The sequence below is a fragment of the Phalangium opilio genome, unplaced genomic scaffold (genome assembly GCF_054372755.1).
Source record: "Phalangium opilio isolate 3A_F unplaced genomic scaffold, DU_Popi_V2 ptg000209l_1, whole genome shotgun sequence".
Classification (NCBI taxonomy): domain Eukaryota; kingdom Metazoa; phylum Arthropoda; class Arachnida; order Opiliones; family Phalangiidae; genus Phalangium; species Phalangium opilio.
The window spans coordinates 5,207,813-5,228,444 of NW_028324217.1; the positions used below are offsets into that span (position 1 = coordinate 5,207,813).

The 20,632-nt window shown below is 37.6% G+C and overlaps 3 protein-coding genes across 3 annotated transcripts; all 3 read left to right on the forward strand.

Moving 5' to 3' along the window:
* The first annotated feature begins 6,227 nt into the window (after positions 1 to 6,227).
* LOC149618608 (fatty acid synthase-like) lies at positions 6,228 to 8,068 on the forward strand. The gene is made up of 4 exons (XM_089854511.1): positions 6,228 to 6,453; positions 6,513 to 6,665; positions 6,787 to 7,284; positions 7,797 to 8,068. Exons 1-4 carry the CDS (start codon positions 6,228 to 6,230, stop codon positions 8,066 to 8,068), a joined length of 1,149 nt encoding a protein of 382 aa, XP_089710637.1.
* A 663-nt stretch (positions 8,069 to 8,731) lies between these two features.
* LOC149618609 (fatty acid synthase-like) lies at positions 8,732 to 10,381 on the forward strand. The gene is made up of 2 exons (XM_089855081.1): positions 8,732 to 10,259; positions 10,326 to 10,381. The coding sequence occupies exons 1-2, from the start codon at positions 8,933 to 8,935 to the stop codon at positions 10,343 to 10,345; spliced, it is 1,347 nt and encodes a 448-aa protein (XP_089711207.1). The 5' UTR covers positions 8,732 to 8,932; the 3' UTR covers positions 10,346 to 10,381.
* A 1,959-nt stretch (positions 10,382 to 12,340) lies between these two features.
* LOC149618610 (fatty acid synthase-like) lies at positions 12,341 to 17,715 on the forward strand. The gene is given in 6 exon segments (XM_089855457.1): positions 12,341 to 12,818; positions 13,085 to 13,540; positions 14,084 to 15,292; positions 15,395 to 15,840; positions 15,926 to 16,143; positions 16,356 to 17,715. Coding segments are annotated over 5 exon segments (2,418 nt in total). The 5' UTR covers positions 12,341 to 12,685; the 3' UTR covers positions 16,100 to 16,143; positions 16,356 to 17,715.
* Positions 17,716 to 20,632: the final 2,917 nt, after the last annotated feature.

Below are 20,632 nucleotides of genomic sequence, written 5' to 3' on the forward strand. Positions count from 1 at the left end.
TACTACTACAAACGTATTTACCTAGATATGGAATTATTTCACTTTTTTGAAGTAAAAATTTACGAAATATTGAAGCAGTATTCCAAACATAGCGAATGTACAGTAAAGCAGACGACATTTTACATCCAATAAGGATAAATCTTGGACACATGGAAATCAGTCAATGGGGAAAAGAACAGGAAATGAAGTCTACGCTTCAGCTGTTTACGCTATATTCTGAAAGCTACATTCACAACTGGTTTGCAGTGTAAACACTATCGTCTCGCCTCACCTCAACAATATTCTTAGTTTGCCAACATGAATGTTAACGTTAAATAACACCAAAGCTAAATTGTAGCTAGACGCACTAATAGTCAATGCGCACCATAAAGAGAGTAATAAGTCTGTAGTTACTAGCCGTTTACCATTAGCCCTTTCACTAACCTTATTATTATTATTATTTAAGAGTGTATTTAACTTTCGGCTCACTCTGAACCGTTGATGTCTGTTCATTTCAGACACGAAAATCAAAGCCAAAAGTTTACTTCACCACAGGCCTCAATTAATTACTCTTTGTTTCACTAAGCCTATTGCGGATAATACTTGTTATACGCGCCTGAGTCTAGGTCTTAGTTTTCTTCATGAAATTACTAAACCAAGGATTATTCTATATACAGATGTAGTATAGCTTACGCAATATATAAACAGCCATTTCAAATAACAATATTAAAATAAATCTTTGGAATATCAAAATGAAACAGAGCTTTAAAGCTACAAAAGTACTAAATGCATCATAATTACGAAAAATACTTCCACATATTCACTTTATATTATGGAAAAAGGGAATATTAAGGTTCTGTATGATTTCTTAACACATCAACACAAGGCTTAACTGCTAACGCGACGCACTAGTGTAACAATGGACGGACATACACAGACAAAAACATAGACTGCTTTTTTAAATCTTTCCGTATTAATTTTGAGTTGAGAAACAAGATTATCTTTAATATTTAAATAAATATAATTATTTTTAATTATTTTAATCTTCAATTATTAACATTAATAATAGTTAAATCGTTTAAAATAAAGTTATACCTATTATCTTCTCAAACTTTTCTAATATTGACGTTTAAAGTGAAGGGTACCCCTCTTGCCCGCTTTCTTCAAATTTTGGGGTATATATACGATTCGTTTCCATTATAATTGTAAGGAACAAGCGCAATTGCGAAAACCTTTGGTGGCCGATCCCACCTTAGGGAGGTTAGACGTTTCTCGTAACCCTAGCTGATCGCCGCGTATATCCTAAAACCAAACGATGATAATGGAGTAGAAGCCAATGATACAGATTGGTGTCTATGTGGAATAGACGGAAGACCAGTGGATGGTGGTGTTAGAAGCCAATGATACAGATTGGTGTCTATAAGGAATAGACGGAAGACCAGTGGATGGTGGTGTTAGAAGCCAGTGTAAGTGCGGACTGGTGTCAATGTGGGACTGGTGTCAATGTGGGATTGACAAAGAATAGAAGATGGTGGTGGTGGAAGCCAGAAAAGTACCAGACTGGTGTTCATATAGGATGGACGAAGACCAAACATGGTGGTGTGAGAACTCAAGTATAGAGTAGCCAACGGAGAGAAATACAATTTTCCAAATTTCTGTGAACTGTCAATGCGGTCCGGAAATTGGGAACACGTTTGCTCCGATACGCAAACTGCGAACGCGGTCACGTGGGTGTAACAACGGACAGACAGACAGACACACACACACACAGACAGACAGACAGACAGACAGACACGGCCGTTACAGAACCTCTCCTGGACTACGTCACACGGAGAGGTAAAAAGCGTTAATATGCTTTGGGGCATATCTTGTTAACTCTCTCTCTTTTCCAAACCAAACCTGTTTACGTCGGCCGTTAAAATTCCCGCTCTTTCAAAGTTCCAATTTTAAATAAGCCTTTTCTTATAAAAACGGGGTAGGCAACACTCAGTATCTTGACATACAAGGAGAGCTGACCCATTGCCGTCTTTACTAAGTCTCTGGACCCGAAACGCCTAGAGCGCATTCACCGAAATGCCAGATGCAGGCAGGGTTTTACCCTCGTGTCTTCCCCTCTTAGTTATATGCCAAAATGGTTCACTCCTACGTTTGATAATCTTATAACGTTGTGCTCATTTTCTTTCCCAGTGCTATGTTAAAGGCCTACCACTCCCACCTAGCCTCCATTCTCAATAGAATAATTTTTAATTTTCTCCTTTCAAAACACTCATTTTAATTCATAAGTAGGGGAGAAAAACCATCTCTGGAGAGAATGCGAGACTTAATTAAGAAAGCCTCTTAAATAACTGGGCACTACGAAAGGCTGTGTTTAATTTCTTTTATTTCGACTTTACAAGCATCGTTTATTTTATTCGCGTCATACCTTTTAGTAAGAAATTTGAAAACAAAAAGTTTCAACATGATACAAGGTTTTCCTTGATAAGAAATTCCAACCTCATTGGTTTCCCAATCTTTAATTATTTCTACTAATTTCCATTTGATATTAAAAAATAAGGAAACTGAGCATTTTCGAAATAAATCACGCGTTCACTAGCGAATATATTATCGGTTTTACGTTTCTTAAGACCTCTTTATCAATGACTATTTATTATTATTTCAACATCTTAATTTTATTCCTATGTGGTGAAGTTAATTATTTTTCACTTTAATTTCTTAAAATAAAACTATATAATTCTTAAGTATGGGTTTTGCCGTAGGACCTTATGATATCCACAATTTACATACGAGACAAAATTAAACAGACTTCTGTGCCATATTCAATCAACCGTCTCTCATATTAACCGAAGGGACCCTATCAAATTGTGTTCCAAAACGCAATTTCGCTGTAGTTTTTAAGTTATTCGATGTACAGGACCACCAATAACACCATGCTTTTTCTATGGGAAATTAAGCGAAAAACTGAGATTTTTTTTTTCATTATCTAGAATGGCTTACCGGCCCTCTAGAATAATACTAAACATTATGTTGTTTCTTCAGAACGTCATTTACGTTTACAGCTAAACTCTAAGGGGTCTGGAATACCACGATCTAGGGACTTACGGACCCAACTTTGAACAACTCAGTAGAACCACTCCTAAAACCTTCGCGGGCATAAGCGCAACAACTCACCAAATGTTCATGGCGATCGGATGAATAGTAGAATAACGCGAGCGAGACAAACATATTTATATAAATAGATGAAATATTGCAGGTGTTTTTAAACATGTATTTTTTAATTTCCCCCATTGGTTGGCTGAAACTTCAGCCAATGAGACTGCTAGTAAGATTGTGGGGGGTCGATCATTGCCTCGTATATCTTCATAGATGTGGGAGGCAATGGGTCGTCAAGGGAATGAAGTGTCTAAAACATTTAGTTCAGAAGGTACTGGCCCCTAATAAAAACAAATTGGCACATATGTGCAGAAAGAAACATCAGACTGTCCATCTTGTTTAGACAATTTCAATAGCCTCCACCCTAAGACAGTTAATGAACCTTTCCTTCAAAGGAAGAAATGTGCCATGTAAAAGTGGTTCGAAGTGTAATAGCAGAAAAGTGGACATTTTGAACAATACCTCTAAATAACGATGTTAACTTGGTACAAATAAAAGAAACATTAACCGAAAACAATAAAATATCATCATCCTTAGAGGGAAGCTTACTAAAGTCCTACCATATAGCGAAGAGCGGAAGTTGAGGTGGATTAATATATAGCTTTTAATCTCACGAGAATATAATTAGTGTATGAAAAATATTCGATTAATTAAAACTTTTTTAATCAAACTTAATTGTTAATTGTGAAATTTTTCCAACTCAGTAAACACAATACAAAAACGATATATACAATCAAAAACCATCCCTATTCATTGAATCTTAACGATGGTAGCGATAGTAAAAGGCTATGTAACACCTATAATAGCAACGTATAAAGATGAATATATTGATGTATAATATAATTAAATAAATTCTGGCATAAACTTTCTCAACGTCAATGTTTTATGCCCGTCATAGGAAGGACTACGTAGATCGGCATTCGGCAAGCAAGGCGTGACTGTTTTGTAAGGTAAAGAAAATAAATCATTTCGACACGATACAAAATTTTGTTTCTCAATGTTAATAGTACATTTTTAAATAAATAAAATAATTTCCTTCAGTATTTCTTGAGACTTGCAACATTGTAAATCTTAAAATCAAGAAATATTAGTTACTCGATTTTTTTAGTAGGAAACATCACGTATGTCAAAGAGAGGTTTTACACTGGACGAATCTGTCTGTGTGTCTGTTACCACGTAAGATGTTGGCAAAACGTAGCAAACGTGTTTGCAATTTGCAAAACGCGTATGCAGTTCACAGAAATTCGGAAAATTGTATTTCATTACGGTAAATATCTTGCATTAGCGTTAATCATAAACTAGCCATTTTCCTTTCGCAGACTAACAATCCGCTAATTCTTCCTACCACTAGTTACAGTCTATCCCACATAGACAACAAACTGTACTTATTGGATTCTCAAAACACCACCATGCACAAGTCTTCTGTCTATATCACATAGACACCAATCTGTTCTCATTGCTTCTCACAATAGCACCATGCACAAGTCTTCTGTCTATTTGACATAGACACCAATCTGTTCTCATAGGCATCGATTTAACCATCTTCAATTTTGAGTTGAGAGGTTGCATTTTCGCCAAATGATAGCCAACCAGACCGTCAACAAATACTGAGGGAATAGTCGAAATGACCAAATACTTAAATTAAAGCCTGTAAAAAAAGCAAAGGACTTAGGCCTATTATAATGAAATTTTTGGCGGTTTTGAACTTAATTTTTTTTTTGAGAATCTATACACCGAGTATCGACAATAGGCCAAAAATTACGTGAAGGTCTTACTTATTTTCTTAGAAAAAGTAATAGGAAAGCATCGTGTTTCCGCTTATTGCAATATGTGTTGAAATTATGCTTTTAATATTTATGATACAAATGCCCAATTTCGATTTGATATCTGAAACCATGTTTTCCTTTCTCAAAAGTATATAGAGCAAAGGGTTGTTTTAATGTCACATTCGGCAGGACTTTGTCGAGGTGTGGAACAGTCGTATCTTGGCAAAACATCATCGAAAAATTCCATCTAACCCCTAAATATCTAAAAATATAATAAGAATTGTTTGAATTAAACTTTGAAAGTTTAATTTAATTCGAGATTAAAAATCAGGTACGATGACTTAATTTTTAATCTTTTTTTTCGAAGCGAGTCATTTTTGTCCATGATATTTAATTCAAATTTTTAGACTATTACTTAAATATGATTCACCATTTAAATGGGGCCAGCGAGAGCTAATTGCATTCAGAATACCCTAAGAACATTGGGGCCCCATGACTTTCATTCATATTATTTTTGTATATAGAGCGCAATGTGAAAAGTCCTTAATTTTGAAGTATAATTGAAGCTGGAAAGTTATGCAATTTGAATAATATTTTTGCTTAGTTGGCTTGTTTTCGGTGTTATTTAAAATTAAGATGATGCGGAGGGCAAATATGTGCTGTGTATTTTATATTAACACTGGAATTTATTTAGTTAAAACATCATAGTTCACGACCCCTTCCACGAGACTGGAACTAACTGAGGTGGGTCTTAGTATAGCAGATGCACATTTTAGATTATGCATAATTTTAATTTCTGGAGAAGGGATAATTAGTGTTTTTAAACTTCATCTGCACTCGAGAGAGACATCTATCTTTATACTCACGGATAATAGGGTTTTTAGGACTGAAAAATACCCACGAAAGGATTGATTATAATTTCTGATATTTTGTTTAGTTTAAAATTCTTCATAATTAATTGTCGACCCCTCTCGTAGAGAATTTAAATAACAGCTTAAGATTTTCGTACAAAAAAAATCGAGAATACATTTCACAAAGATGTTATTTGATATGTTTCAACTAATCAACATCATTGTAAAATGTATTCTCAAATTTTTTTGTACAAAAATCTTGTTGTGTCGTGTTCTTAAAGGACTTGTTCAATGTTTAAAACGTAATTAAGATTGTTTTATTGTAGTTGCATAAATACATATTTAAACTGTTATTCATATTTTCTATAGTGAGTGCGCTTTTGTTAACATTTTACTCGACCACCGACAAATATCACGGAGTTGGGTGTGTAACTCCTGATTGAAATAATAATTTTTGAAATAATACTATCTTAAAGGAACCATGTGGGAAAATAGTGATTTCAAACCGGAAACTGTCCTTGAGACAAACCATGATGACAAAAACGCAAGACCAAGCTACAAGATGCCAAAGTGGGAAGTCGAAGACGACATAGTCATTTCCGGAATATCCGGACGGTTCCCGGAAAGTGACGAAATGGACGAATTTGAAAATAACTTGTTTAACAAGTTGGACCTCGTATCTGAAGATGGCGGCCGATGGAAATCAGGTACCAAGGTTATTGATTACGTTTTTATGCTACCTTTTAATTTTATCTATTTTTGATAGGTATATTCGGAATTCCAACTCGACAGGGAAGACTCAATGATATTACCAAGTTTGATGCCGATTATTTCGGTCTTGATGAAAAACTGGTCGAAAATATGGATTGCCACCAACGAATTCTGTTGGAGGTAGTCTACGAGGCCATTGTTGATGCTGGTATGAATTTTTATAATTATTAAAGATTCCGATATGTACCTTATCGAGTTTTATGAATATGAGTCCCATTATGATAAGTAACATCTTTTTCTGTACTAATTGGTACACCTATTGCTTCTAGGGTATAGCGCTGAATCTTTACGAGGCAAAAACATTGGAGTGTTTCTTGGCCAGTGCATCTCCGAGACTGAAGAAGCTTTTTCTTCCGATGTTGATAAGATTTGCGGAATAATTCCTTTGAGTAGTACCCGGTCTATAGCGTCTAAAAGAATCTCATTTGAGTACGACTTCAGAGGTCCGAGTTTAGCCATGGACACCGCGTGCTCTTCCACTTTAACCGCTTTCCATCAAGCCGTTATCTCAATGCGTAGCAACCAGTGTGAAGCCGCCATTGTTTGCGGTGCGAACGTCATATTTAAAGCTGCCTCGTCTCTACAATTTCACTCGCTGGGTTTGTTGTGCAAAGACGGAAAATCCAAGGCTTTCGACAACAGCGCAAATGGTTATGTACGATCTGAAACCATAGCGGCGGTACTTTTACAGAAATCCAAAGATGCTCGCAGAGTCTACGCAACTGTTGTGCACACCAAAGTCAATGCTGACGGAATGAAAAATGAAGGTATGTTACTGCAATCGGTTCTTTTACCCAAAATTTAAAATTTAACAAGAGATAAATCGTAATTAGTTCAAAGAAAAATAAATATTGTTATGTCTATCTGGCTTTAGTAAAACAATGTACAGCAACCAGCGATAAATCAAAACCTGCACCATTGTACATTCTCCATATTCCCTACTTTCTGTAAGTGCTTAGCAGGCAGAAAGCTAAGGCAGGCGTAAACAATGGTATTTGTATTTTAGGTGGCAATATCATAAAAACAGTTACTCGGGCTGTAAATTCCCTTCTTCCTGCCTACATTATTGAAATTACTTTCGAAATCCATTTCAGCTTTATAAAGACAAATCCCCCTGTCTCTACGGTTAAAACATTTGCAAGATAACACAGTAGTTTTTGCTGTGGGTTATGCCATGCAGTGTCAGTATAGCAATAGCTAGGCTTCGTTATACGCTGTATCACCAAGTTTATTCACATGTTTAATGGTAAATGTTTTTTAAATGCAATCCTTTTTGTAGGAATTACTTTTCCATCTTCTCAAATGCAAGAACGTTTGTTACGAGCTGTTTTAGGCGAAGCGAATTTGGACAAAAGTGATTATTCGTATCTTGAAGCTCATGGCACTGGTACCAGAGTTGGAGACCCTACGGAAGCAGCGGCCATTTTAAATGTAATACTTAAAAACAGAACCGAACCTCTACTAATTGGATCAACTAAATCGAACATGGGACACGCTGAAGGAAGCTCCGGTATGTTGCTATTTCTCCCAATAAGCCATTGTTCTACATAAATCTGAAGTTTTTGAAATATCACGTAAGCTCACCCACAATCTGCAAAAAGCCCATTTTTAGATACTTTCCATTCTCTAATGAATTTAGTTTGCAAGACTAATAACCGAAGATTCTGCCAAAAATTGTAAAAAATACATACTTCTACCATAAAATAAATGGTGTGTTCATTGGGTCAGTCCATTCGTGGTCAGACTGAGTGAAAATTGTCAAGGAACATGAGGTCAAAACATTTAGTTTCGGATGTACAGGCCAATAAAATCTCGCAAATTGGCACACATGTGGAGTGAGACATCATAACAAAGAACGTTAATAAGTCTTTATCTAGCAGAATGGTTCATTTAAAGTTAGAATAAGCATAAGCTGGAGATGTAAAAAGAGTTCAAAGTGTAGTAAAAAGGGGGCTTCAAGTTACTGTTTCTTTTATTCGATCAAAGTTAACGTCTTTAGAGGTATTGCTCAAAATGACCACTCTGTTATAACACTTTGAACAACTTTTACGATACCATTTAGTGTATAAAAGTACACTTCTGATGGATAAAGGCTAATTAACGTTCTCAGACTGGAGGCTATTGAAAATGACCAAAAAAGATGGGCATGTCTTACTCATCATGTGAGCTAATTTCCTTGTTTTAGTGACCAATATTTGTCTGACCCAAAGAACACAACCTTTAATTTAGGATAGACTTATGAGAAATTCTCAGTATATTGTAACCGTGAAATATAGTCATTGGGGGAATAACGAAACATCGAAAAGCAATTCACATAGCCCTTGATTTAATATAGATATTATTTTAAAAATATTTCCTTAAATTGAAAATATTTCTCTCTCAGGACTTGCGTCCATAGCGAAAGTACTAATTGCCATGGAGACGGGACTAATTCCGCCAAATTTGCATTACAATACCCCTAATTCAAATATTACGAGCTTACTGGATGGGCGTTTGAAGGTCGTAAGCGAAGCAACACCTTTGAAAGCCGGTGCTGTAGTGGGTATCAGTAGTTTTGGATTTGGCGGAGCGAATGCTCACGTTATTTTGAAAGGCAGCCCCGAAGGAAACAATCAACGATCTTCCTCGAGAGCCATTCCAAGATTGGCTTTATGCTGCGGACGAACGAAAGAAGCCGTAGAGAACGTTTTTGACGAGATTCATAAGCAACGATTCACGGACGAAGCTTTGACACTACTAGAAGAGACTTCCAAAGCCCCAACGAGTGGAATGCCGTTCAGAGGATTCATGCTAATTAAAAATTACGAGGAAAACCTCATTAAACATATCGAACTAGCGTCATCGACCATTCGACCCGTATGGTTTGTGTTTTCTGGACTGGATTCACAGTGCCCGAAGGCGACTAAAGAAATGATGCAATTGAAGCCTTTTGCGAATTCCATAAGGCGATCAGCCAAGATATTAAAACCATTGGACTATGACCTGCTTGAAAAAATTAACAAAGGTCTAAATGAAAATTGCAGCCTCCTAACTTCCTTCGTCTCGATAGTAGTCACTCAGATCGCCTTAGTGGACGTGTTGGCAGATCTACATATCTTTCCAGAAGGTATAGTGGGACATTCGGTGGGTGAATTCGCTTGCGCATATGCGGATGGTAGTTTCACTGCAAAAGAAACTATCCTGGCCGCTTACTGGACTGCCAGGTGTTGCGAACGTGCACAAATACCAGTAGGACAAATGGCTGTTGTCGGAATATCATGGCGCGAGGCTAACTTTCTTTGTCCAGAAGGCGTATTTCCAGTCTGTAAAAATTCAATCGATTGCGTTACGATAGCTGGACCTCCTCATAGCCTTAGAGAATTTCTGGACGAAATGCGGGATCAAGGAGTTTTTGTTAAAGAAGTTGAACTCGGAAAAGAGTTGTTAAATACTTTGAGTAAAGTTGTTTCTAATGGTCATCCACGAAAAAGACAGTGGATTAGTTCATCAGTGCTTAATGAAGGCTGGAATGCTCCATTGGTGGAGTTCTGCTCTCCAGAATATTTTGCCAACAACATAACATCGCCAGTCTTCTTTCACGAAGCCATGAAGCATGTCCCGAAGAATGCGCTTGTCGTAGAGATAGCCTGTCAAGGCATTCTGGAATCCATAATCAAAGAAGCGCTTGGGTCGGAGTGTGAATACATTTCGTTGAATACTAAAGACTCTGAAGATTTAACATTTTCTTATCATCAATTGGAAGGTGAGTTATATTTAATCGAGTAACTTCGCCTTCGTCGAATTTCTGATTTAACCTTCTTCTTGTTAGGTTATACAACTTGGGTCTAAACCCAGCTACAAAGAATTTGTACTCTCCAATATCTTATCCAGTCCCTCGTGGAACTCCTAGACTCTCAACTCTTGTGAAATGGAACCACTCTAAATTCCACAGAGTTCCAACGATGAATAGCTTTGTGGACACTAAACCGACCTTGGTAAATTCATTTTACGCAAACTCATCCAGTTCTTCCGAGGAGGACTATTACATTGTGGGCCACAAAATTGATGGACGTGTATTATACCCGGCGACTGGCTACCTCATGCTGGCTTGGAAATCCCTGGCCAAACACGAGATGAGTGATTTCGAGACTTTACCCGTAGTTTTTGAAGACGTCATTCTTCATCGTGCCACTATCATGCCGGATACAGGTTATGTTAAATTCCAAGTAGCCCTTTACCAAAACAGAGAATTTAAAATTTGCGAAGGAAGTTCGGTGGTTGTCAGCGGTAAGATCTATGTACCAGAAGACCCGTCCTTGAATTTGGAAAACGAAATAAAGAAGTCACCCATAATAAAGGACAAGGTTACGGATTTCATAATAAATAAGAAAGAATTTTACAAGGAACTGCTTCTGAGGGGATACGAGTACGGACCCACTTTCCAGGGAGTTATTGAAGTAGAGTCAAACAGTTTGAATGGCAAGTTACGATGGGATGGAAATTGGGTGACATTCATGGATGCTATGCTTCAATTTCCCATCCTGGGTCAGCAAAACCAAGGGCTTTATCTACCGACACAATTGCAACGGGTTAAAATTGATCCTAGGAGGCAACCGATCGCTGCTCAAGTCTCAGAAATAGAAATATTTTTTGATCCTTACATCAACGCGTGTTCTTCTGGAGGAGTAGAATTGGAGGGACTTGGAGTTAGCGCAGCAGCACGTCGTCAACGTCAAGGCGCTCAGAGTCCCTCGATTCTTGAGGAATATAAATTCGTCCCTAACAACGACTACAGCATATTGACAGACCTTGAGAAAAACGTTCTGGTTGAATATAAAAATGTTTGTTCTGCAGTTTGTAGAAGAATCTTGAAAGCCAGTGGCAAGAATGAAGCTCTCAAATACTGGAATTTTTACGTGGCTCTAAAGAAGCTTCAGACGATCTGGTCAGTTCGTACTTGGATAAGATTTCCGATGAACACAGCATGCTGAAAACTTTGAAAGATATTCTCGATGTCTTATTGTCTCCCGGAACCAGATATGACCTGAAAGGGGTCATAGATAAGGTAGTGAAAAATAACAAGACATCACTCGCCAAAGACATCTTCTCAACATCCTTGTTATATGAGAAATGTTTAAGAGCATCATTGGATTTGGTAGTAGAAAACACGCCAAACATGCTGAAACTGAATATATTGGAGTTAGCGGTTGAAACCACTATCGCACCATACTTGCTTAACTACATCAGCAAATACCACCTGATCATGCGAGCCAATTACACTGTCGGTGAAGTGGTTAAAGATTCTAGCTTAGACTATTCCAGTCTTGGTGACAATGTCAAAGTAATTTCCTGGGATTTGCATTCGAAGGAGACACCTTCGGACTCCTACGACTTGGTTGTCGCTAAGGACCTCCGTGCAGCTGCGCGTTGAGATATATGTCTTAAAACTGCACTGCGATCAGTTGCGCAGGCGACCAAATGGAATGGTTTCGTGTTTCTAATAGAAAGAACGAGTTTATCACCAGCGGAGATACTTCTTTCTCGCGGTTATGATAAAATGTTATCGGAAAAGGACATTGTTGCGGCTAGTAAGAGCGTTGGGCTTACTGTGATCGCCAAGAAATCAGACAGTCTATCTTCAAATCTTTATATAATGAGGAAACAAAAGGCTTCATTAGATGCGATTCCCAAACAGACGGTGTTGAGGATAGATAACCATAACTACGATACTTGGGTTGAGCCTTTGAAAGAAGCAGTGAAAAATCTAGATGATTTTTCTGAAGGTGAAAATTTGTGGTTGTTCGCAAATAATATTGATACCGGAATTATCGGCTTGGTCAACTGTCTTCGACAAGAAACTGGTGGTGGGCAGAAAATACGGTATGCGTTACACTTGAACGACTTGTAATATGGCTAATCAAAGTGTTACTGTACATTAAAATTGTTACATAATTTAGATGCGTCTTCAATGCAAACTATTATGAGCCTCTACCACAGTTTGACCCAGCGGACCCATTTTATGCTGAAGTGGTAGAGAAGAATCTTTTGTTCAATGTGAGAAGCAACGGTCATTGGGGTACCTATCGTCATTTTGGACTTCCTCCTCGAAGCGAGAGTTCTACTGTTTTGACTCAACATGCCTTCGTCGATATTCAAACTCGTGGTGACTTGTCAACCTTAAGATGGGTTATGTCTTCTCTCAGTTTTCACAACCCAATACATAGTCAACCTGATTCAAAATTTTGTCAAATTTATTATTCGTCATTAAACTTTCGAGACATCATGATAGCCACCGGAAAACTACCACCAAACGCTCTTCCCGGTAAGACTTAAAGCAAAGCGCGGGTGCAGTGGATCCCCTACAAGTTGACTTTCCTCCTGAACTCCGGGTTTAGCTTGTCGAAGGCTAGTGGGCGGGATTTATAAGTGCACTTATAAATCCCGCCCACAAATGCCTCCTGTTTTCGCCAAGCCAAAACTGGAGTTCGTAATGAAAGTCAACTTGTAGGGGATCCACTGACCCGCGCTTTGCTTTAATTTCAATTTTTGTTTTAAGACACATGACTTTTACTATTTCTTTACCACAAGGTAATTTGTCACCCAATGAATGCATTTTGGGCTTCGAATTCTCTGGTCGAGAAGACACTCAACAAGGGAGACGTGTTATGGGAATAGTAAGTAGCAAAGCAATAGCCACGGAAGTACTAGCAGACTCTTGCTTCCTTTGGCATGTGCCCGATCATTGGACATTGGAAGAAGCCAGCACCGTTCCACTGGCATACAGTACGGCGTACTATGCTTTAATTATTCGAGGAAAAATAAAACCGGGCGAAAGTGTTCTAATTCATTCCGGAAGTGGTGGCGTTGGACAAGCGGCCATTGCAGTCTGTTTAAGTATGGGTTGTCAAGTTTTCACCACTGTGGGTTCCAAGGAAAAGCGAGAGTACCTTAAGAAGCGGTTTCCACAATTGAAAGACAACCATATTAGCAACTCTCGAGACGTTTCGTTCGAGTTTGACATCAAAAATGAAACCAACAGAAGAGGTTAGTTAACTTGCAAAAGCGTTAAAATAAAGAGAAACACATGTTTAACGATGAGGTAACCACACTTTTCCCGCTTCAAATTTTAAATCAAAACCTATCAGAAGCACAAATTCTGAATATACGTCGTCAAATTTTCATTTATGGGGCAATTTTTTTATTATATATTTATTATATATTTAAATATTCGTCCAATAGGGACTTGGCAATTCGGGCTTAGCTCCGCCCCCAGCGCCATTATGGTATGTTTTTTAACAGAATGAATTCTATATAAGCTCCTCCTCCTGGTATGTGTTAGCTCTAGTGAAAGGTAGTCTGACGTTGCATGACGTAGTACTGCCAAGTCCCTGTTTGCGTATTCAGTATACACATTTTTTTGGAATTTTTCAAATTTTTTCATTCAGCTCTTTACATTTTCCACGCGATTATACAAACTTAACAGCAGAACACGTACTCGAGTTCCGCAGTTAATAAGTCAGAATTGTACTAAGAAGTAAAACAGCTTACACATATAAATTATTAAAATTTTTATTTACTAACTTATAGGTGTTGACTTGGTTTTGAACTCGTTATCGGAAGAAAAGCTTCAAGGCAGCGTACGTTGCTTAGCGCCGTCCGGGCGCTTCTTGGAGATCGGCAAGTATGACCTTTCCAAGAACAGCCCACTGGGCATGTCGGCCTTCCTTAAGAATATTATCTTTCACGGAGTTCTTTTGGACGCCTTTTTCAACAAAAGCGAGGCCAACGACTTAGTAAAACGTCAAATTAATGATTTATGAACTGAGGGCATTGAAAATGGTACGGTTCGACCGCTCGAAAGGACCGTCTTTGCCTCGAATCAAGTTGAGGACGCCTTTCGTTTCATGGCCAGCGGGAAGCACATCGGCAAGGTTGTCATTAAAATTCGTGAGGAAGAGTTGAAGAAAATCAGACCCACTCCCATTCTAGTTCCGGCAATCCCTAAAACCCACTGTAACCCGGATAAAACATATGTCATAACTGGTGGGCTGGGAGGATTCGGTTTGGAACTGGCTAATTGGCTGATCGAGCAAGGGTGCCATAAATTGGTGTTAACTTCGAGAACAGGTGTTCGAACTGGTTATCAAAAAATGTGCCTCAAGAAGTGGAGCAATAATGGAGTTGTTGTTAAAGTCTCCACGAATGACGCCACGACTAAGGAAGGTGCCGACGCCCTCATACAGGAGGCCCTCAAGCTTGGTCCTGTTGGCGGGGTCTTTAACTTAGCCATGGTTTTAAAAGACGCAGTTCTGGGAAATCAATCAGTGGAAAATTTTATAGCAGTCACCGACCCCAAAGTAAAAGGCACGGTTCACTTAGATCTAGCCACCCGAGCGATGTGCCCTGACCTGGATTGGTTTGTAGTCTTCTCTTCGGTCACTTCTGGTAGAGGCAACATTGGACAGACTAACTACGGTTTTGCCAACTCAACCATGGCAAGGATTTGTGAGCGAAGACAAAAGGATGGTCTTCCTGGATTGGCAATTCAATGGGGAGCCATCGGTGACGTGGGCGTTGTAATGGAAACGATGGGTGGAAACGATATTGTGATTGGTGGATCATTACCCCAGAGGATGCACTCGTGTTTATCCACTCTCGACTACTTTCTGCAAATATCACAACAAGCCTTGCTCAACAAGACGTGTATGGCTGTCGTCTCCAGTATTGTACCGGCTGAGAAAAATAAGTCTTTAGGTTCGAAGAAGGATATCATTGGATCAATTTGTCGCATATTAGGTGAATCAGCAAAAATCTAGTTGATTAACTCTTAACCATTTTCAATTTTGTTATATTCAGGCGTTCATTTATGACAGTTTTTTAATTGCTTTTTTAATTTAGGTTTGAAAGACATTAGCAGTTTAAACAGAGACACGACTCTCGGAGAGCTTGGCCTCGATTCTCTCATGGCTGTGGAAGTTAGACAGATGCTTGAAAGAGAATTTGAGCTACATCTGTCTATGCAAGAAATTCGAGATTTAAACATTGATACATTGGCTAAGATTGGTTCGGAGCAAAACATTGCACCCGAGCCATCTTCGGCGGACAAACCCAATAAACAATCAAAACTGACCTCTAAAACTCACAATTTACTGATTTCTTCTGAGACCATTGTACCACTCAATAACATTAAATCTAAGAAACCCGTATTTATTGTACACCCAATTGAAGGTAATACAGTGTCGTTAAAAAAAATGAGTTCCCATTTGAATAACTCAGCCATTGGATTGGAAAGTACTTTGGACGCGCCTTTGGCAATTTCCGAACTTGCGAGATATTATGTTGATGTAAGTTTGTGGTTGGGAAGATAATTTTAGGTGGTTTTCTCTAGACGTCAATCTAATTACCCAATTGGCGTGCACCTTTATTTAGAAAATTCGTGAAGTTAAACCAGATGGTCCCTACCACCTGTGCGGCTACTCATTCGGCGCCTTAGTGGCGTTTGAAATGGCATTATACCTGCAAAAGCAATATGGTCCTGAAAAAGGCGTCAAGACGTTAACGGTGATCTTAAAACTTTTCAAGAAAAAGGAGCTTTTCAAGTAATGGAAAAGGTTGCGCAATTGTACATCGGCAACGAGAATACCTTGGTAAACTCTTGACTGAAATAACATTGTTTACATTATAAAATTTGTTGTTGACTGAAGTCTATAATTCATTAATGTGGGTCTACCTTTACATATAATATTATCGGAAATATCCTTTCGACCCATATTTAAACAGAGCATGATAGAAGACAAAGTTTTGTTTTATACTAATTTTGGAAACGGTCATCCTCAAGAATGCTTTTTTACATCCCCAGAACTTGGACGCCATGAAAACATTGACCAACTTTGAAGACCTAAGTAAATTCATTTGCGCTTACTTACGCAAAGCTAAAGGAATGGAAATAAATGGGAAAGATCTCGAAGAAGCTGTAGAAGCTACCTTTCAAAGAATCAACATGATCTATAATTACGAAACTGCTGAAAAATACATTGGAGACGTTACCTTGGTGAAAGCTACAGAATGGAACCGCGCGTTGGATCTACCTGAGGACTACGGGCTAAGCAAAGTAATGCTGGTATATATACAGGGTGTTTCTGATAAGTCTGCCATAAATCAAGGGGCGTGTTCTTTGGGTCAAACTGAGTGGAAAGTGTCAAAGAACATGGGGTGTACAAGAATTTGCAACGAAGATATGGCCCCCCAAACATTGGCCCCTAAAACAAGAAAATATTCGAAAATGTAGACTAAAACAAATTCAGCCTTATCAACTTGTTTAGAAATATGAGACAATTTCAATAGTTTCTCTCTAACATCTCTGATTGTTTGACAACCTTCAATAATTCGTCTTCGCAAGTCTTCCTCATCACGGACTTCATTCTTGTACACGATGTCTTTGAGATGACCCCAAAGATAGAAATCGCACGGATTTAAATCCGGAGATCTGGCTGGCCCAATCCACCTCAAATTAAACGTAGCATTAAGATGTTCTCTAACTGCACGGCTGAAATGTGGGGGTGCCCCGTCGTGCATAAACCACATGTCACGAAGTAATGCTAACGGCAAGGGGTGCTCGATCGAGTTTCGGAATTTTCAAATTTTCGCGGGCGGTTGGTCTGACGTCACCGAGAGACCCCCGAGGGGGAAGAATGTTTGTTTTTGCTTGTCAAGGCCATTGATTATACGAATAGGGAAGCAATTTCAAAGTTTTCAAACTATTTTCATCCCATTTTTTGTTATTTTTACGTGCAAAATGTTCGAGGGAAGAGTTTTTATTACATTATTTTCAATAATATTGTTGAATTTAGGAGGCTGAACGCCGAATAATTGACCATGGTGTTTTTGACTTTTTTGCTATTGCCAAGGCCCAAGGGTATTTGATTATTCAAATTTAAGGATATTTAGTTATTTTTTCTTTTAGGGCTTTAAAATATGAGAGAGAAGTGTTTTTTTTTCTGTTTATCGTTGAATAATTTTCAATTATATTCCCCATCCATTGTAGTACTGAACTTTACAACCCCAATGGCTAAACTTTGCAAATTTAAGGTAAAGAATGGATAATTGGATATTGAAATTGAATGCACAAACTACAATAGTTTACATGTTTCAGAATTTGAAACAAACCAATTTAAAGCAATGTAAATTATTGTGGTTAATTATTGCAATATATTTTGTCTACATAGCGAGATTATGTTGGATATATTCAAGAAAACTGTGATGTAATTCTGGAATAAACACAAACATTCGTTGCTAATAAACACTTTTTTTATTAAATATGAATCTTTAACATAACAGATGAAAGTTAGTCTGACTTGTAGAATCATTTCTAGGAACATTTTTTTATTAAATAATAAATATGAATCTTTAACGTAACAGATGAAAGGTAGTCTGACTTGTAGAATCATTTCTAGGAACATATGTTTATTAAATAATAAATATGAATCTTTAGCATAACAGATGAAAGGTAGTTTGACTTGGAGAATTATTTCTAGGAACATAAGTTAATCTTTTATTAGATTTATTGTTTTATTATTTGATATGATAATGCTTATCACAGAATTTAAAGGGCAATATGGCTTGGAGCCTAGTTTCTCGAAAACGGAAACAAGTAAATTTAAAAGATTCTTATTTCATATCACAGTTTTAAAAGGCAAAAGTTAATGGTATTTTAAGAAGCATTTCAAATAAGATAGGCTAAACCAGAAGTAAATGAACCGAAGTTACTGGAGTCCCATTGCTTCTTCGTTAAACACAAGTTACTTATAATCCCCCTTATTTAACCCCCATTCCTGCACCCCATTCTCAAGCGCCGTTATTCTAAAAACGCCACCAAACGGTCGCTGTGTGGAAACGGAAGTCGGTTGTCGGAAATTTGTATATTTTAAAATGGCGGATTCCTTCCGAGAAGATTTATTCTTTATCGATGAAGAATTGAAAGAAGATATGGTTTTGTCGTTCAAAAATGTTAGCACCCAGTGCAATTTTTACTTATAGCGAATTCCACTCACTGCTCTCGGAGCGCCCCCATGGAGCAATAAATATAGGAGACGCTGATTTAGCAAAAACAGTCTTTAACGAAGCCGAGAACTACTTCTCCCATTTATATGGCTCCATGGGGGCGCTCCGAGAGCAGTGAGTGGAATTCGCTATTAGAAGCGAAAGTTCAACAAAAAAATAAATCGGTAATGTGTCATATAGAAACAAATAGAGTCGAATCTCGCCAAAAAATCAAAGTTCAAGATAAGCCTTTGCATAGTGTAAACACAGCCACCGTTGCCACGCAATGTTTCTTAGGAGATTTATCTTTGACTAAAAAAACGGTGAAATCTAATTCTAATATTGACGATTCCGAGGGAAATTCATCTAAGCACAATGCCGGATTACCTTTAAAACCAATAGGGAAAGACATTTTCACAGTATACAGTTCCGAAACGGCAAGTAAACAACAGGTACTAAGCCTAAGCCTCGGACGTCAAGATCAATTCGATCAAGCAGACGACTTTTTCAAAACAACTGAAATACCGGAACAAAGACTATATAGTCGGGCTTAAATGGCACAGTCACTTATAGTCTTTGGTCCCAGAATCCTCTGCAATAATTATGCCAAGGACGAAGGGGGGATGAAAGGTTCTGCTTTTTTAAAGCCCCGCGTTATGTCAAATGTGTTGGACAGTTTTTAGAGTCTTAAGTAACTTCGGTTCATTTACTTCTGGCTAAACTCTTAAGCGGGTGAAACTAATGAATTATCTTGTTCATTTTTTTGGCCTTTTTCCGACCACTGTCACCATTTTCAGCATCTGTTTTTTTTGACATTATTAAGGAATTTTATTCTAATGAATACTCTTAACTTCACAAAAGATTGTACTAATTCCTTGGGTAATGAAGAACTTTGCAAAATTAAATCACTGATATTTTTGACTAGATTTGGCTCGTTTGAAAGGGAAAACTGTGGTAGATAAGATCTAAAAACTGATTCGAATGTATTAACAGTTGCTAAAAATGAAGAGGATGGGATTGCTAAGCCTCCGTAAGATAAAAAATTTGCCCAAGATGGCAACTCATAACTATGGTCCGAGAGTGTTTTAGTTTCAGTTAAGTTCAAATCAGGAAACTTTTTGTTATGCTTTTTCGCTAGCCAACCCGCGCAAAGCTCAATACCATTTTCCTCCAACTTTGAAAAATCACTCTCGTCCAATTCATTAGTATTCTTAATAGTTTTTGATGAGTCACTATTTGCTAAATATGTTTTATTGTCATCAATCAAACTATTAAGATCTGCAGCTGTGCTGCAATCTGGATTAATAGGTTCTATTGAGGCTTTTTTAAAGGCACTAGCTAAAACATATTCTCCTTCCTGAAAAGATGGAGAATTTACAATATCACTAGAAAGATACTCAGATTGGCTTAAATCAGACGTATTGCTATTTTGGTGACATACACCAGGATTTTTTCCCAGTATAATCATTCTAATTCGGTATATTGAATTAAGAGGCGTTGGGTGATCATTTAAGCCTCCTCTAGTACGAACCTGAGAGAAAAAATTCTCGAGGCAGTCTTGATTTAAACGATGAGTTAAGATATATTTATAGCCAAATTTATTTTTAAGGTCAAAATATAAGTCTTTAAGAGACTTAATAGAGATCAGCAACCCTTTTTGAAAAATTTGTAGGCATTTCGTTCCTTTACACCTCATGTCATCTATTAGATTAGACATTTCATTTAATGCCTCTAACTGCTCTGTTAAATGAACACCAAACGCACATTTAATTTTAACAGGATCATTTTCAGTGTAGGAATTGAAAATTTGAAACCACGCATTGACCTTTTCTATGAATTTGGATAGATTTTGGTAGTCTTCAAGATTTTCATCTGAAGAATGACTTTGTTTTTTGGAAATGTAAATTGAATATAATGCTTTTGAAACATTGTTAGATAACAGCTGAGCAGCTAGTTTTACATTTTGCCTTGTTGGCCCTCGGCATTCCAAATGAATTGCTCTTAGTTTGTGACACATTTTAAGTTCGTTAAAGTCTAATTTTAGTAATTCGTCTAAAGGTTTTCTATTTACATCAACATCCCCATCTTCCAGAATAA

Bases quoted from the DNA above. Each gene is read 5' to 3' on its own strand.
- LOC149618608 (XM_089854511.1), top strand. From the start codon at position 6,228: ATGTGGGAAAATAGTGATTTCAAACCGGAAACTGTCCTTGAGACAAAC. The intron at 6,454-6,512 runs GTACCAAGGTTA...TATTTTTGATAG, and splicing joins TGGCGGCCGATGGAAATCAG to GTATATTCGGAATTCCAACT. The intron at 6,666-6,786 runs GTATGAATTTTT...TATTGCTTCTAG, and splicing joins CGAGGCCATTGTTGATGCTG to GGTATAGCGCTGAATCTTTA.
- LOC149618609 (XM_089855081.1), top strand. From the start codon at position 8,933: ATGGAGACGGGACTAATTCCGCCAAATTTGCATTACAATACCCCTAAT. The intron at 10,260-10,325 runs GTGAGTTATATT...TCTTCTTGTTAG, and splicing joins TTCTTATCATCAATTGGAAG to GTTATACAACTTGGGTCTAA.